We start from the raw sequence: 13,201 nt of genomic DNA, 5'->3' as shown, positions 1-13,201 counted from the left end.
CATTTAACATCGTTCTTTTTAGGGGCTAAATGGATATTTTCAGAACTGCTCAAACAGGGCCAGTCTGTACAGTATCTAAATACGAGGCCAACATGGGCACTGTTCAGCTAACGCTCTGGGTTTTACAACTGTACAGCCTGAAATGTGCTTCTAAATTGGCAGAAATCCTGGGTTACCATTCTGAGTAGAGTGAGACTCTCTAACAATGCTGCCAGACAGAACTGAGGTGAAGATGGAAAGGTTCCTGACACACCGGGGCCCTCCGTCCATGGGAGCCAAGCCTGGGCCCTCGCTCCTTTTTGTCTGGGCCGTCAGGCTGCGTAGGAAGTCTGTGTGTTTAGGGGAGCAGCTTAGGAACTCCGTTCAGAGTTTGCCCCAGGGAGGGCTCAAGTGCTCCATTGCTGGGATTAGGAGCGGGACTATTTCAGAAACCAGGACAAGGCCTGGGTGAGGATCTGGGCAGTTGTGGGGGCCTCAGGTAAAACTAAGAGACTGAATGATGCTGAGGAGATGAACAGTGGGATTTGGGGAGAAATGCAAGCACGGGGTCCAGGACAGCCAGTGAGGGGAGTTCTCGTGGGAAGAGGTGAAAAGGGCACCTGAAGACCTGGGACAAGGCTGCATGTGATGGTAGCAGTAAAGGCTGGACATGAAGAACTGACAAAAGAATGAACCAGAACTGTGTTCTTTGAATGCTAGTCGCCCGTGTAGGCTCTGATAAACATTCGCGTTGCAACAGCTCTCAAGCATATTCCCCTGTGTCTGAGCTTGAGTCTTTCTAACAAGGCTGGTCTGGCACAGCACTAAAACTGCTACTCAGACAGGGCAGGTGTCATTAACAGTTTAGCTATACCTGTACGGCTTTACTGCCAGGAAACATTAGGGGATGCAAGTCACAAGAACCACAGCAATTCTGACCTGGAACCCAAATGAGCCCTCGCCTGGGCAGTCAGTGACCCCGGGTGTCTGCGTGGAACGATTTTAGCTGGGCCTCCACTCTGGGCGAGCAGATTCTGGGTCCGAAGTCAGAATTACAGCCTGGCAATGGAAGGGTGGCGGCCGAAGTACCTGGACACATCGGGCAGCAACTCCCTTCCACGTTGATGGGCTCCACGCAGGGCAGAGGGGGGCAGCTGACGGTCGAGCAGAGGGTCTGGCCTTGCAGGCAGTAGCAGTGTGTGCAGCTGTCAATGTCCCACCGCTCCTCGTCGGCGTAGGCCTTCCCGCCAAAGTGACACACCGCCTTCTTTGGAACTGTGTCCTCTAGTGAAAAGAACAGCACATGGGGAGTTCCCTGAGGTGACAGCACACAGCGACAGCTCTGTGCCACCATACTGTGCTTTAAGATCGCCAGGATTCAGTGAATCATCTGTTCCCTCAGTTCCTTGCTGTCATTTCTCCTCCGAGGCCTTCAGAACCTGAAGTACAGAACCTGTGGCCTGAACCCGAGTAAAGGCCACACAGGCTAACCCAGGGTGGTAACTGGAATGGCCAGCTGGGCCACCCATGAGAGCTGAAGTGTCATTGGATTGTCACCTATAGAGATACACAGATACTGAGAAAAGATCCAGTGACGTGTATTTCGGCCAGAGATGGACTCAAGAAAGCCCCGATTTTAGTTAAAGTCTTAAAAAAAAAATAATGCGAGGAAACAGAACATTGTACAGAAGCGGTGGGTTTCCTCTGCCACCCTACAAGGGGAGTTAGTGCTGGGATAACCGTTTCCTACAGCTTTTAGAGATGCTGTATGGATTTCTCTCTCACCAACAAAAACATTTCCACTTCAGAAACAAGTTTATTTTATCTCAGTCCAGTTTTTTGAGGGCAAGCTATGGTTCTTGGGAACAAAATGTTTTTAAAAAGGAATTTTGACGTATAATACAGGAATTTATAGCCAAAACATTCTTTCCTCCCTCCCCTTTGCCATGCTTAATTCTGCTCTCAACCAACCTTTTCCTTGAAAGTTCCTTTCTCTTATTAACTTATTTACAGCTACCTCCTTTCCCTCCACAGCTCAACAATGGTGGTTCTGAGTGAGTCCAAGTGACCCCCAGTGACCCATGTGACCAGAAGCCAGGCAGAGATGGGGCAAATCCATGGAGAAACATGAGCACTTCCTGTCACAGGCAGGCCAGTAACTAGACGACTGCTACTACTCTGGGGACACTTTATGTTCAGACTCCAAAGGCAGCTTCACTCACCACTGGTCACTAGTAAATGAACAACTACGCAGGAATCTGAAAGGAAAGCTCCTTAGGAAAGGAGTTGTCGCCAGGACCTTGCACTCTTCCTTCCGGGAAGGCAACTGGGAAATTCTTCACAGGGGAAAAACCCACTGAACAGACACAGAGTACAGCACCCAAGACGTCTGAGCACAGGAGGTGACTTACATCAAGAGTTAAAATGTGTAGCCTCTGTGTTTTTCAACACTTTCCTGTGTTTCTCCTCCTGCTGCTTAAGGCTCAACAGGGAATACTGAGAAATTACGGCAAGTCCTAGTTATTATCAGAACTTTTCAGTGTCTATTAATATCTGTTTAAAAAGGACTTCACCGTGTTTGTACATGTTCCAAGGAAATATTCTGGTACACTATTAGGTTAAAACCAACTTTGGAGGCCTTCAAACCAAACCCATGACTCAAGTTTGCGCTAATGTCCCTGCCAAACAGGCCAAGCAGAGCCTAATTCAAGTAGAATTCTGACCTCCAGTCAACATTTCACCAAAGACACTGGTTTTGGCCATCAAATCTAGAACCTATGAGGTAGCAGGGAGTGTTCCTTTATAAAGCAATATTGCCGATTATATTTTACATAAATGGCTCATGTTGGACCAACTTCACTGACTGGGACCAACCCTGTCACTGTGAGAGGAAATTACAAAAGAGAAGGTGAAATTCCTCGCCACATCTTGTCTGTCACTCTTGGTCTCTTTCCTCTATGACCTCTTTCATCAGAGCTGCTCTTGGGAGAGAAAGTGAAGGAGGGACAGACACAAAGCTGAGGACTCTGCTAAAAGGGGTTTGACTCAAGACCAACAACTGGTCTGTATTTTCTTAAGATCTTCGCAAGATATTTAATGCTACTAATGTTTAAAAGGTCAAAATTATCTTTTAAAATTAGGTTAAGATGTTAGAAAGACCAAGACCTGGCATGTAAAGGTACAAGATCCCAGTAATGAATGTAACTGTACTGTCTACCTAGAATGTACCAATAAATTAAATAAAAAAAAAAAGATGTTAGAAAGAGTAATTATGTGCTAAACATCAGAATGGCATTTGCACATCTTACAAAATCGATGCTAAAGAAGGCAATCCTTGGCTCAGAGGCCAACACAGCAGTGGTGGAGACAGGTCTGGAGGTTCCTGAAAACACAGCCAGACAACACAAAGGGCCAAACAACGAACTCTGCTATGGAACTCAGAAATCTCTTCCCAGGATTCGATGCTTTGGTTTACCTTGAGGAATGAACAGGAGAATATGAAGGAGGTAGAGGAAGGTACACAAAGTAGGTGGTGTGCATACGAGTTTGGCCTGTTGGAGGTACAGTGGTAAGTGTCGTGGTGTATTAAAATGTGTGAGTGCATCTGTACATGGACTTAGTAAAGGGTCTTCAATAAGAACTGAAAAAATTCTTATCTCTTCCTATGGAGGAGAGAGGGACCTGATTAACTTACTTTTTCCGAAGAGAACTCTGGAATATGACAACACGGAAGTCCTAATGGTTAGGTCAAATTCGGATACTAATGTTAAAGGGATGTGATATGGGCCTATGTCAGCGCAGAGGTGGTAGAGATGGAAAGGCCGGGTTAGACCTGAGAGCTGTTTCTGAGAACTGTCAGGCCACACATGGGGAGGAGGGAGGCATGAAAGATGACACTGTCTCTTGCATGGGAGGCCAGGCAGAGGTAATTCCAGTATCAGAGTCATTTTCCTGCTTTAAGTAAACAGTTGGTGACCTTGTCTGGGGCCTGGCAAGGCCTCATCAAATTGTTCAGTTGTCCCAGTGGATCAACCAGAACTGTAGCAGATGACCTGCAAACTCTTAGCTTCCCTGTGTGAATATGGCCAGAAAGCTGTCACAAAGGGAGAACAGATTTGAGGCATGTCAGGGTAAAAGAGGGCAAATTTCAGCCAGTCATTGGAAGGCACAGGCAGGAAAAGCCTGCTAAGAGTGTGTGGGGCAGTAGGCAGAGCTGCTATGTTAAACCCTTCATGTGGCTTTAAAGTGTGTACATTTCCTCTAGCAATAATTCTACTTGTAGTAATCTAGAAAAAAACAAGAAAATGCCTGAAAGAGAAGTTTTTTATGGAGATGTTTATAATAGCAAGAAATTAAACACCAACAATAAGGGAATACTTACATGACTTATGACATAACTGACTGAAAGAATACTGTGTTGTTATGTGTAGTCTAAACTCAACCCTGTAAGGAGAACAACTAAAAACTCTAGAAAGGAAGCAAAATCTTAACAGTGATTATTAGACGATTGAATTTTTAGCAACAAAACAAGCTACTCTTGATAGTAAGTCAAAAATATATAAAGCAGAAATCTCACACATGGACACACTCATACGCAATACTCTTCTCCCACCACCCTGGCTACCCACAAATGCGAAAACAGGGAAGGGAAAATCGTGGACTTAAGTTTGATTCTAAGGATCCTGTACATGCAATGTGGTGCTTCTTGAATGATGCCGACCCATTTAGAAGAATTTCAAGATTGCAAGAAAATTAAACCACACAAGCAGTGCTGAAGATCAAATGCTGAGCTTCAGCCTAACACAAGCGTCTATGTAAACACTCATTTGGTATTTGTATGAGGTCCCTGTCTAAAGGCGTATTTATAAAATGATACGAGAAAGAACAATTACTCTGGATGCTTTGGAGGTGAGGGGCTGAAAGAACGTTTGACCACATAGTAGATAAAATTAACATTTCTCATTCTGTCATCAAGATAATTCCTTACTAAATCCCATGAAGGTTAAATATTCAAAGTGGCAGAGTGATGACCATGAATGTAGTGGAACCTGTTACTTTGCGGGGCTCCCACAGGGAGCCTCATGGTACACAGCTGCTCAGAGGAAGGTTCCTGGAGCTGTCAGGACCCTACAGAGCTGAGTGAAACTACTTCCTCGCAAGGGGTGGGCTGACTGCCAAGGACCTGGTTTCTAAGTATTTGTCTGTTTCCCTCAAGCTGTACTTGTCACTGATTAACTTGGAAGCATCTCACCTTCAACTTGAGTTCATCTGCAACTGTTAATTCAAACTTGATGTTGGGACGTTATCTTACTGGGTTTGAAACTTAGGGGGTGTCAGATGGACAGAGGACAGAAATCAATGCCAACCTACTGCCAGCAGGCAGCACTGGCAGGATTCTTTTCATGTTGGCTCCAGTGTGGCTGGGGCTCTCTAGAAAAAATTTTGGCCAACCAAAACATTCCCAATCCATGGAAGGCTGAGCTAGTATCAGTGCCCAATGCAGGAAGAGGCAATGTTAGCAGTGGTTGTATGACACTGAGGTGGCAGGGACCCCAAATGCACTCCTAATCCATGATGAGCCCTGTTTCAGCGGCTGCCACAGAAAAATGCTTGATGTCACATTTAATCAGTTTGAATCAATAACAAATTTTATAACTGCAAGTGCTTTTTCACACGTGATATAAAACCAACTCACAGTTGTCCCTGAGATATGTAGCATGGGTTGGTCACTGCTCTACTCAATTTTTGTATGAATGGAGGACTCTTTCAGGTTTTTTTTTGTTTGTTTGTCTTTTTTTTTTTAAAGCCCAAGGTAATCTTTAGCAAGGTGCCTGCCACTTGGTCAAGATTAGATTAGATTTTAGTTAATAAGCCTTCAAAGAAATATTCTGCTTTTGAGTAAAAGGCCAATGACCTAAACAAAGAAAGGCCTGAAAGGGCAAATTTTGGCTCACAGCCAGCCTTGGTGTGCCCATGTCTAACATGCTCGTACCTCTCCTAGGTACACTGGCTTCTTCCAGGAAATTTCTGGGTTAATCTAAGGAAGATCTGCTGGAAGGCTTGAGAGACTTTGAGAAACAGAGGGACACAAGGACAGGACTTAAGCAGCCTGAAGTTCTAAGAGACAGACTAATAAAATTACTGCCATCTTTTGGGGGAACAGCATAAGTCTAATCAAGAATACATTACAATACAAGTTTTTTAAATACTCAGCCTAAAAAGGAATGCAGAAAAAGTCTGGAATAAGATTAAGAATAATCTTACACAAGTATGTGGCCATCAACTGGACTGTGGCATTTAATTCTAACCAGTACATTTATCACTCCAAAGGGTTTGCTTAAGCTGACAATGACATTAAGTTCTTCTCTTCAATACCCACTAGTGCTCATAACTTTCACTTACTCAATGCCTGCTGTGTATTAAGACCCAGGCTAAACACTTTTTAATAGTCAGTTTCACTTGAGCTCCATAACCCAATGGACAGGACACTTTAAATTCCATAGAAATCTGAGTAACAGCGAAGTTATGTTGCTTGCCCAAGATGGGTTGCTCAGAAACATTAGGTGAGGACAGGAACCTGAGTGGGTCTGGCTACATGCATTTCCTGGCCACCAGGCACACAGTGGGATGACCTGAGGGAGGGCCACTTTTCAGGCAGGCACTGGTAGCACACAAAAGTTACTGCTTACTGAATCTAGGAAACGGGTACCATTCCTTTCAACTGACTGCATATATATGCCTAGCACAGTCCTGTCGAGGAATGAAGACATCAAAGTAATTACTAAGGATTCATGGTCCTCCTTGAAAAAAATCTCCATTGGCAGGTCTTTCGGTTCACAGTTCTCCCTAACTCTCTCTTGGAAGAAGAGGACTTGAGCAGAAGTTCCAAGGAAAACATGAGGTATGACAGTAATGTAATAAAGTTTATTTTAAAAACAAACACATCAGGAGTTATATCTCCCTTCCAAGAAGTCCTTGCAGCAGGCTATACATGCAGTCCCATGACAATATCCTTGCTTTATACAGCTTTGGCATTTTCTTTTGCAAAGGCATCCAGGGCCAATTATTGAAATGTGCAAGGAAAAACTTCATGGTCACCCCTGGTTTAGATTAACCCTGGTTTCCTCATTTCTGGCCTGTACTTCATCCACTAGATTCAGCTTGAAATGACTTAGACCTCTTCCAGAAGCAAAGCTGCAGCTAGAGGCTGAAGATTCACTTCTGTGATCATCACCACCATTGTGTATCAGGAGCCTGGAGCCCTTTGCCACAGTGGCTGCATGAGAGGGATGCTTTGACTCACGAAATGCTCAAGATGTGTCCTTTCTGTTATGGATTCAAATACAAGCAGCATTATCTTGGAATACCTATGACCACAATAAAAATACACAATGTCTTTCAGTTTTAGAGATGAAGAATTGTTTCACTTATATTTTTCCTGGATTCCTGTTGTTGCAAAAAGGGAATACATGTCTAGGTCATGAGATGTTCTCTCCTTCCAGGCTGACTTCTTCGACTGCTTAAACTTCACCACCTCAAGTCTTCTCACATTAAGAAAAGAAGACTTAACAGGCTGTAGAGATTGGACTTGTGTTTTTACTTTTGAGCTATTTTAACTACACCATAAAGCCAGTGAACGGCTAGGGAGATCTAGAAGTGCTGTTTTCTGCCTCTATCAAAATCCAATCAATCTAACTTAGAATCTTGTTATTGACTGATGTGAATGCACAGCCTTCGCTGACTCCAGACCACATATGCTCAGGAAAGAAGGCACCTCCAGACTGTGCCGTGCTTTCCTTCATAGAAAGATGGAGAAATCCCCCAATCTACTCTAACCTATGGTAAACTTGGGTTTTCACTTTCTGCCTCGGAGACAACTTTCTTGGATGGATACTTCAGGTTCTAATTCTGTTCTGGTGGTCATAGTGTGGGAGTAACTTCCTGGGAGGAAGTCAGGCAGCTTTAGAAATTGCATCAGTTCTTTCAAATCTCCTGTGTACTATTCAGAGTCTGGAAAAGTAATTTACCCTGGGATCCTGGTGGCCAAGAAGCTAAATGCAGCTCTCACTCAGAATCAGTCCTCTTGCAAACCAACCCAACAAAGTGGGATGGTGGGGCACGTGCTCCTCCTCTGTAGGGAGACAGGGTCCTCTGAGGCCCGGGACACAGCAGTGTAAAAGGTGCTCAGGAGCCGCCTGTGGGAGATGCTTGTGGCTCGGGGGGGGGGGCTCAAAAGCCTCGTGGGAGTCCACATCCAAGAGGACTGCAGAGAGCTGGCCACGCTCATAACATCCCGCTTTAATGTGGGTCCTGAAATGCGAGGTGGGAGGGATTTAAGGGAGACTTTAGAGAAATCATTCAGGCAGGTGTAAAAGGTGCCATGGACACTGTGGGTGACACGAGATTTAGAAATGAAGTGAAAACGACAGCCAGGTATTACCAGCTTCACAGCTGGCCTGGGCAGGTGCAGAGAAGGCACTTGTAACAATGTCAGTGTGCACCTGTTGTCATGCATTAGAATATTCTTTCTTGAGTCCACAAAGGAACAAAATACCACTCGTAAACATATATTTTAATTTCTCTCAACTGACAAGACACCTAAATCCCTGGCCTATGATGCCATTTTTGTTTCGGCATCAAGTGCTGGGCATATAAGCTTGGAGGATAAACAAAATATGAACAGTCTATTTGAGAAAATATTGCAACTTAAAAAAACAAGAAACAAAGAAGAGACAAAGAGAAACTGCAGTAAGGCAGGAATCTGAGCCAGCAGCTCATGGGCGGGCACTGAGCTCTGTTACTCCAGCTCAGGGGCATCATGGACTCTGAGAGTGAGGTCAGAACTCCACACGTGCTCAGCCCGAATGCAGGGCCAGGACTGTTTGAATGAGGCAGAGATCTAATACGCTGATGGTGATTATGTCAGGAAATGACTATATATTTTTGGCTAAAAAAAAAAATCCAAAATATGTTCACTGATTTCATTTAAAGTTTGATCATTTTATCTTATAATTTTCAGTTTCTAATACAGAAAACAGCTGTTCTTTGTCTTTTAAAAGAAAAAAAATTAAAACAAATATTATTATAGGGGTCGACTCTTGCCTCTGTAATGTCTTAACTGTTGTGAAAGCCAGTTTGGCTATGGGAGTTTGCTTTGTTTTCTTCTATTTAATTTCTGGGATAAGAAATCGGAGCCTGTATATAAAGGTCAGAAGGGCCTTTCTGGTTTCTTTAATATACTGGAATGAACAGGTGATTGCCCAGGGCTCCAAGTCAATGAAAGAATTATAAATTTCCCTGTGTTCCATAAAGAGAAACCTCACCAAACTGGTAAACACAGTGCCTCTTGGCTGATTCCTACACAGTTTCTCAGCAACAGAGCTCAACCCTTGCACTTGCAGCTGTTATGGGTTAAGTACTTTGTAAACTTCCTTGAAATGGTTCAAAGGAATCATTTAATTCTCAACTTTAAATGCAGTCTCATGCATAGCAAGGCCTATAATCCAAGGTACATCCATTGGTTCATGGAGGTTATACACAGAAATCGTTTTGGAATAAACAAATGTAGTCTAAAAGGCAAGCAGCTGTGAAGAAATAACAGGAGACTACAGCAGCTCTTCCCCAGAAGGGTCTGCCCTGGTGACAGGTGCCTTTCCTGGCATCATGGTGGATCCTGACTCCTCACATAGGACCAGCCTCTCAAAGCAGGCAAAATATGAAGAGTCCCATTTGCTCGCTGCTGACAGTGAATGGAGTTGGGACAGGACAGTGAAGTCTGGGGCAGGCTCTGGCACCACACACCCACACTATGGAGAAGTGTGCTGTTTCCACAGCTGGGCTTCTAAAGATAAGCATAGGCAGGATGGGGCACACCACCAAAGTATAATCTAAAACATTCTCATCCTTCACAAGCTCATCACTGAGATGTTACAGCCAGGCTTTCCTCTCGCAGAAGCCAAGAGCGACAATTAACAGTAAGACCTACTGCACATTACTCAGGTCAGCTCAATCTGTGCTCACCGTTCATGAAGTATCAGCCCTTAGGTACACTGTGTCACTTAACTGTTCCAGCTCTTTTTGTGAAGCATAGGACAACAGTATTATTTTCATCCTATGGAGGGGATGACTGAGCTAAGATGACATCCGATCATGGAGACATACAGCTAGTATGTGACACAGCTTTGATCTTCTCTTTGGCTCTAAGACAAGTCTTTTCCGATGTGCAGAAGTTTTTAATTTAAAGACATACATTGGAAAAGCAGCTGTGAAATGTTCCAATGATGATGCCAATATCAAAATATTATGGCTTAAAAACGTGTAACACTGAATTCCATGAGTTGTGTATTTTAAAGATGTTGAATTAAATATTTACTATATATTTGATTCCCAGGCTGAGTTGAATACACAATGACCAACAGATGTTCCAAAGATATACTATGTATGGATATCTGTGTCTATGTGTGTGTACAAACACACATGGGTCTAAGACACTGTTTTGATAGCCTTAAACAGAAATATAAGCAAAAGGAATGTTGTATAATAGACTGGCTTAATATAAAGAAGAGACCTCTTCCCTAGTAGGGAGAAATCTAACTGAATCATTAGCTCAGTGAAGATCACTACAGTTATCACAGCCAAGTGAGAAAAAATAGTTCAAACATGAGCCAGCCCAGTTTGATTCCATGCAACAGCTCTATTTCAAATATAATATACAGTATATATCGTAAATTAAAAAATAGCTAACCCCTTGACAGATAATGTACAGTCTACAAGAAAATAGTTTTTCTGTACCATCTATCATACAGCTCATTTTCAGAGATCCTTAAAGAAATACGATAAAGACATTCTAAAGATGACTCAGTCATATAATACCAGAATACCTTTGTTCAAATGAAAACTATAAATCACACATATATTTATATCATCCATATTACATATAAGAAATCAAGTAACTATTACCCAAAAATAACCTTTGACAAAAACAAGGATGCACTGAAACAAGGATTTTCAGCCAACAAATAAGTCTCTAAATACCTGACATCAAGTATCTTCTGAAATAACACACAGTTCATAGGTACAAACAAATACATCCTTGCCAAGTCATCCTGTTCTATGTACAAGTAGTGCTTCAACTTGGCCAGTGCAGAGTTGTTTCAAGATCAGTCCTATGAATGGGGGCACAGCCAAAGCCAACAGGTGTGATACAGCGGCAGGCTGGGCTGGAAGATCCCATACGTTAAACTAGGAATGTCTTCATATCCAAGCAGTGCTCCTTATGGGTAACATCTGCCCGATGACCCAGTGACCAAGCCCGGCCTGTGTGGAGGTTCCATCAGAACACTCATGGTCCCCTTTCCTCAAGCAGCCAGTATGCCATTCGGTACGGGCAGGGTGCATGTCCCCAGAGTGTCCCTGGGTAAGGGCCAGCTTGTTTGCTGTCATGGAAGTCATATGTCATCCGAACACTATACTTTTGCTCTGGAAAGGATCCAGAGATGCATGTCGCATGTAACCAGGGATAAGGCCACGGATGCTTCAAACCGGCCCTGACTTGCAAGGTAAAGCAGGTCTTAATGGAGTGGTCTCCTATTTACAAGGAACCACATACCTCACCTACTGTCACACACAAGAATCCCCATCAGACCTTCTCCTTCCACCTGATTCACACTCAAGTCATCTCTTAAGCCATCCTTATAGAGAAAGAAATTGCAGAAATAAAATCTAAGTTTATACGTATCTGTGTGGGAAGCCAGGGAACAAAAAAAAATTAGAATTTCGGATGTTCCATTAAAATGATTTGGTAATTACTACTTAGTTTCTTTCCAGTGGGATGAAGTCCCTAATGAGGGGTATTATAAGTAATTAGACAAAGCTGTTCACTTTTCAAAATTAATCATCAATCCTATTAATTATGTCTGTATTACACATTCTATTAAATTAGCACACATAATATGAGGCCTTCACACATCAAAGGAGAAGCATTATCATTGCACATTAGCGACTTGATAATCTGGCTGAAAGGAACACAAATAGTGGTAATTACAAGACTGCTTTTAGTAGGATCACTATTTTCATTTCTCTTATGATAAGAAAAAAGGATGCTTCACAAAGTGAAAGCAGGCAAACTTTATACTTCTGACCACTTTTTAAAAAGGCCAGCTGCATGGCAGGTATGAGAACATCACCCAGGGAGGAGTCCTGCAGACATGGAGAGGTCTGCACCACGGGCTGGGCAAGGGGTTTGTGTAGATCACCTGGAGTAGAACCGGGGAAGCCAGAACCAGGAAACTTCGCAAGCTCTGATCCTCCGTGTGCTCCACACGGCCAGAAACAGTGGCATTCTGGGATCTTTCTGGAGCATGAGTAGGCTGGCTTCGCCCAGGACTGATGCCCTGCAGACAGGGACCAGGCTCCCTGGAAGTCAGGACCCCCAAGCTGGTAAAAAACCAGACCCCCAAAACAAACTGGAGAGACCAAGAGAGGAAAGCCCTAAGTTGCAGTCATGAAGTGAGCTAATGTTTGAGCACAGCGGGGCTATGTGAGAAAAGATGAAATCTAAGTGAAGTAAGTGTGATGTAGACAGAAGGGGCTGAATGACTACTTCAATGGTAAAACAACATGTTTCAAACGTGGAGATGAATAAGTGACCACAGCACGCAGTTCCTGTCAATCAAATGTGAGGCCTGCCCCACTGGTGCCCTGAAGATCAGTCAGGTTAATAGAATACAATTACATATGCATCAGGACAGGGAGGTAGTTGTTGAGAGAGAGACACCAAAACAAAACTTCCACTAAATCATTATGTCCTTATAGGAACCACAACTGAGTGAAAGTGCTTGAAATCTAACTTAAAAATCAAAATCACAAATTTGGGCCAAATTGGACTTTCCTTTCTATACTAAAAAAAAGAATGTATAGTCTAAATGATCTCGAATTGGAAATAGGGAGGAAAAGGGGGCAAAAAAGCAAAGGGCAAAAAGGATGGACCCAGAGTACTATGATTTTCTTTCCACAATTTCGATTTTGAGCTGGTGGTGTGAGTGACGGAAGTGATTTATTTTTATGATGTGGAAACAAATTCACTAGTTGAGTAATTTACTAATTACAGATTTGCACATCAGGCAGTAAAACAAAACAGAAACTTTCATCCAAACAAATATCTAAGAATTCTCAACACTGATGAGATCTGTTGCTAATTTTTTTTTTTTTTTTTTTTTTTTTT

At 43.1% G+C, this 13,201-nt stretch overlaps 1 protein-coding gene across 1 annotated transcript in view; it reads right to left on the bottom strand.

Annotated features, from left to right (window-relative positions):
• The window catches only part of Crim1 (cysteine rich transmembrane BMP regulator 1), a gene marked incomplete at its 5' end in the record, with an annotated part of 141,562 nt that overhangs the window by 10,631 nt on the left and 117,730 nt on the right, over nt 1-13,201 (bottom strand). Inside the window, one exon of the mRNA XM_010611427.3 lies at nt 1,069-1,263. Coding sequence (XP_010609729.1) covers nt 1,069-1,263 — 195 coding nt within the window. The remainder of the gene's footprint in view (nt 1-1,068; nt 1,264-13,201) is intronic.

Source organism: Fukomys damarensis, unplaced genomic scaffold (genome assembly GCF_012274545.1).
Source record: "Fukomys damarensis isolate Sample0158 unplaced genomic scaffold, DMR_v1.0_HiC HiC_scaffold_2, whole genome shotgun sequence".
Lineage (NCBI taxonomy): Eukaryota > Metazoa > Chordata > Mammalia > Rodentia > Bathyergidae > Fukomys > Fukomys damarensis.
This window is presented reverse-complemented; position numbering and strand designations above follow the sequence as displayed.